Below are 5,388 nucleotides of genomic sequence, written 5' to 3' on the forward strand. Positions count from 1 at the left end.
GTTTAACCAAATCTAAGATAGAGGCATTTCCTTAATATTATGGGGCTAAAGAGTGTGTAGGAATATCCTGCCAGATGAGATTATAATTTATAGCTGGTTAAAACAGGGCATCTGTTCTCCCTGTCCCGTGTATATTTCATTGTGTACTGAATAGGAAGATTAAGCTGATAATCCTTTAATGGAATCTTCCATTGATTCTCATCAAACTTTTTTTGACTCTTCCCTATAGACTGCAGAGGGATTAGCAGCCTTTATCCAAAAGCATTTTACCAAGCCCAGGGAAAACAAAACCCAGAGTATGTAAAATGCATAAAGCAAGAAGCTTAATTTCAGTTACTTCCTAGACATGAGGTTGTCAACAGCATGAGCACGGAGTGGGAGTAAAGGAGCAAGGAGAGAAATGGGGTAGTCGGGGGAGTCTCCAGCTGCAACCACATCAGTTTCTCCCAATTCTACTTCTGCTGTTTTCTCATCAGTTTGTGTTACTATTGGAAACACCGATAGAAAGTGTAGCGAACCTCATTGCAAAGTCCAAGAAGAAAGATTTAATTCAAAAGGTATGGACTGTACATGCAGTGATTGTAGGAGATCTGAAATATTCGTGGTTTTCTCAAGGGCCATCGTGTCTATGTGGAACCATGCTGAAAATTGTCAGAGATGGACTCCATTGAATTAGAAAACCAGTATCTGCCAAATGTTCCATTTCTTTTGGATAATTAAATTATTACTTTCATGTAATAACTTAGATATCTAGTGCCCAGAGATACTAAAGTTAGCACACAGATATATGCTGACATGTAGTGATTAACAGAATAAATTATTACATGAATTTTGGATCAAAAAGGTTAAGAGGGATGAAGGAAAGTGAATGCAGATAAAGGAAACCTTGTGACATTTTTTTTCCTCTCTGGAATTAATTCTGTTATGATTCTCTTTCTCTCTTGACTTTACAGGCAATCCTTTACCTACATTCTCAGTGTTCTTGGCTTATGGCAATACCACACAATATTACAGACTTTTTCTTGCTGGGACTCTCACAGAAACCACACATACAGAGAGTTCTCTTCATGGTCTTTTTGATAATCTATGTGGTCATGGTTTGTGGCAACACGCTCATTTAGGTCACCATCACCTCCAGTCCTATGCTGGCCTCCCCCAGGTAATTTTTCTTGGCCAACCTGTCCTTTATTGACACCTGTTATTCGTCCTCTTTGGCCCCTAAACTCATTGCTGACTCCTTATATGAGGAGAGACCCATCTCTTATGAGGGCTGCATGGCTCAGCAATTTGGAGCCCATTTTCGGGGAGGCGTGGAGATCATCCTGCTGACGGTGATGGCCTATGATCACTATGGCCTTCTGCAAGCCCTTTCACTACAGGATTGTCATGATCAGGCATTTTTGTGCCAAGCCGGTGGGGGTGACTTGGCTGGGGGGCTTTCTGCATTAATTGGTTCATCTCCTCCTGGTTCTTCAGTTGCCCTTCTGTGGGCCAGTGTAATCAATCACTTTGTCTGTGACTTGTACCTCTTGCTGGAACTCGCCTGTACCAACACATATGTCACAGGTCTGCTGGTAGCTGCCAACAGTGGTGTCATCTGCCTGTTGAACTTCCTCATGTTGGCTGCCTCCTGCATTGTCATCCTGTGTTCCCTGAGGTCACACAGTGCAGAGGGGAGATGCAAAGCCCTCTCCACCTGTGGAGCCCACTTCACGGTTGTTGCCCTCTTCTCTGTGCCCTGTGTATTTACTTGCATGCGTCCTTTGTCCACTTTATCTGTAGACAAAAACATGGCCGTGTTTAATGGTATTCTGACACCTATGTTGAATCCACTCATTTATACCCTGAGAAATGAAGAGGTAAAAAATGCCATGAAAAAGCTCTGTACCTAGTAAGAAATTGCAGATGGATAATGAATGGTAAAGCAGGAAACAAAAATGACTTTATTTCTGTAACTCAATAAACATGAGCTGTCATCAACATCATCGTCATCATCATCGTCATCCTTATTTTTTTGTATTATCCTCTTTCATTCCATCTTTCTTGGGGACTACAACTAGATCTTTAAAAGAGAAATTTGATTTTTTAAATATACCATTCTTAGCTTACATTTACAAAATGGTTACTCGTATGAAATTATGGCAAAACATCTATTTTAAAAAATGCTTCATATATAGTGAGATCTGACCTGATATCAAGTCCTGAGAACACGAGACGTGTCAGCATCACATAGTATTTAAATACCTGGGTGAGAAGTTTCCTGAAAACAAGTTTCTGAGCTCTTCCCCAGGAATCGCAAGCTCTGCAGAGATAGTTCTTTTGGTCTCTGGCACAGGGATTTCCTATCTCCTCCTCCTCCCAGAGGACTGGAATGGAACAGGGTCCGTCATTTGTGAGAGCTTTTGAAACAAGTTCTGTTCAAGCATCTCACAGTTGCTCCAACCAGCTCCCCCCTTTGTAACTGCAGAGATATTCAAGAGTTGGCGATGGGCTGGTTCTTAGTGTCCCATTAAGTTTCCTTGCAGAAATAAGAACTCACAGTTTTGCTGTCCCTACTCATCAATGGATGGCATTTATGACATATTTTGAAGTGAAGTGAGGCTGAGGCAGACATGTGGTCCTCCGTGATCACGGTTGGGGAATGACAGTAGCGGTGTTCTTGGGCTCCTCTGCCAGGAGCTGCAGTTCTCAGCATTCCATGTGCTCTGGTGACATCTCTGAAGGCTGTGACAGTGTGTGAGCAAGTCTTGCTATGTTTCAGCTGACTCATGTTTTCAATTTAAATCATTTAATTCTTACAAGTTAAGTATGTAATGCTATTTCCCTTTTACAGATGAAAGAAAAATTCAGGTAGAGAGGTAAAGTAACTTGCTTACATTTACAAGGCTAAGTAAAGCTGGAGACAAGATGAGAAATCAAGCTTATTTGATCCAAAACTCCCAAACTCTGACTTCAAAGCATCTGACTATTTCCAGATCTCTTAGAATTTCATTACATTCATGATACGGATTCTCTTCTATAATCCAGAATTGTGATCATTGTTGTCCAGTTCCATGGCACGTACTTGTTCTGATGTCACCATTTAGCCTATTGCCCACAGGCTACAAGCCTGTACAGCTCATTACTGGACAAAACAACATGAGATTAAATCAAGCACAAAAGAAATAGATGTGATCAAGAGATGCAGTCAACACAAGATGTATGAGGTTGCTGCTGGCATAACACGGCATACTGGTCTATAGCAAACACTTTTTTTATAAGTAGAAAGAGTACACTCTAAAACAATGATAAAAAGGATAGCATAGTAAATACATATACCAATAACGTAGTCATTTATTATCATCAAGTATTACGTACTGAACACAATTATGTGATATATTTTTATCTGATTGGCAGCATAGTAGGTCTGTTTTCACCAGCATCACCACAAACAGTCAGTAATTTCTGGCCCTCAACGTTTTGTCAGCTATGATGTCACTAGGCAGTAGGAAGTTTTCAGCTTAATCTTATGGGACCATCATCGTTTATTTGGTCCATTGTTGGCTGTTGTTTTTCCTCTTTTAAAATAAAACTTCATTCTAGCTGTATTGCTGTATATAAAATGTTTATTGCTATTAAAAAAAAGAGAATATTGCTGTTTATCTGTTTCATATCCACAACAATCAGGGCGACATTATGACTTTTGTAGGCCTCTGGTACTTTTATCCTCATGGGTCCTTTCCTTCATAAAATGTTAAAAATTATATTTTATGACTGTATTGGTTTAAAGATGGCTATAATCCAAGTTGTATTTGGATTATGTTTATTTTTCTTCTCATTTTAAAAGTAATGGAAACTTTCCATGGGCTCATGAATCTATTGTGGGCTCTAGGCACTGCACCTCTGATGCCTTAATGGATACATCAGCACGGCCCACAGGATTTAGACACCTGAAGAAAATCGATCCAGGCAGGATAATTGACCATCCCAAGTTTAATCAACTAAGGGGAATAAATCCGACAAAATATCACTAGAATTTTTTGCTTAAATACTCTAATCACAAGAGTTATTCATCATCAGTATTCATTATTTGCCCCCAGAGCTTCTTCAATGCAGTCTTTACTTCTGCATTTCTGAGGGTGTAGATTAAAGGGTTCAACATAGGAGTTACTAGGGTGCAAAACACAGTCACAGCTTTGTCGGTGGGGAAGGTGGTCACAGGTCTTAGGTACAGGAACGAACAAGGTACAAAGAATAAGATGACAACAGTGACATGAGAGGCACACGTAGACAGGGCTTTGTGACGGCCTTTAGAGCTGTGAGTCCTCAGGGAGCGCAGGATGACAACATAGGAAGCAACTAGCATACAAAAAATGAGCAAGCACAGTGACCCACTGTTGGCAGTAATCAGGGGCCCCAATGTGTGAGTGTCTGTGCAGGTTAGCTCCAGGATAGGTATTAAATCACACATAAAATGGTCAATGACATTAGGGCCACAGAATGGCAACTGGGCTATGAATAAAATCTGGATCGCTCCATGAACAAACCCTAAAACTCCAGCCATTCCTACCAGGAAACCACACACACGTCGGCTCATGATGGTCATATAGTGCAAGGGCTTACAGATGGCGACATAGCGGTCATAGGCCATGGCAACTAACAAGATGATTTCAGCTCCAGCAAAGAAATGTTCAGCAAAGACCTGAGTCATGCAGCCATTGAAAGATATGGTGTTCTTTTCAGAGATCAAGTCAAAGATCATTTTGGGTGCAATGGAAGAAGAGTAGAAACCATCTACAATGGACAAATAGGACAGAAAAAAGTACATGGGAGAACCCAGGGCTGGGCTGATGAAGATGGTGACCGAGATGAGCAGGTTACCTGCCAGTGTGATCAAGTAGGTGATTAAAAATACAGCGAATAAGACTTTCTGCAGGTCTGGATTCTGAGTCAGGCCCAGGAGGATGAATTCTGTTACGTTGCTCATCTTTCCCGTCGATTCAGCTTGGCTTGTGAGCATGTGATCCATCTGGAAAGAGCACAGTATTTCTGAGTGATGATATTTTAAATTCAATAGTGCAATATGCCATCACCTCTTTAGTCCTGGTTCTGGGATTGTTGGACTGCTCCTTCCACTCAACTCTGTCGTTTTGTAGATAGTTACAAAGAAGAATAGAAAAAGTTTAAATTTCTCTTTAGTTACATTTCTCTTATAAATTTCTCTTTAGTTATATAATTAAAAGTGGGACTTCCTTACAAACACCACAATAAAAGCAAGGTGTTAATTATAAATGTTGACTACCATTGACTTTCAAACTTTCTTTCTAGCTCTTAAAGTTTCACAGATAGCTTTTTGGGACACATTGAATTAGAAACAATTGTTTTGAAGTTATACTTGTCTACTGGCAT

At 40.3% G+C, this 5,388-nt stretch overlaps 1 protein-coding gene and 1 pseudogene across 2 annotated transcripts; one reads left to right on the top strand and one right to left on the bottom strand.

Moving 5' to 3' along the window:
* Window positions 1–989: 989 nt before the first annotated feature.
* On the top strand, window positions 990–1,892 carry LOC148755926 (olfactory receptor 4C3-like; annotated as a pseudogene).
* A 2,153-nt stretch (window positions 1,893–4,045) lies between these two features.
* LOC148755927 (olfactory receptor 4C45-like) lies at window positions 4,046–5,388 on the bottom strand. Of its 2 annotated transcripts, XM_088789982.1 has the most exons (2): window positions 5,375–5,388; window positions 4,046–4,961 (listed from the first exon to the last, which is right to left on the bottom strand). In XM_088789982.1, exons 1-2 carry the CDS (start codon window positions 5,386–5,388, stop codon window positions 4,046–4,048), a joined length of 930 nt encoding a protein of 309 aa, XP_088646108.1. The 2 variants fall into 2 exon arrangements, with proteins under 2 accessions (XP_088646108.1, XP_088646109.1); XM_088789983.1 differs by lacking the exon at window positions 5,375–5,388 and having other exon boundaries at window positions 4,046–4,966.

This window comes from Rhinolophus sinicus, chromosome 14 (assembly GCF_057876585.1).
Source record: "Rhinolophus sinicus isolate RSI-liver-muscle chromosome 14, RSI-T2T, whole genome shotgun sequence".
NCBI classification, from domain to species: Eukaryota; Metazoa; Chordata; class Mammalia; order Chiroptera; family Rhinolophidae; genus Rhinolophus; species Rhinolophus sinicus.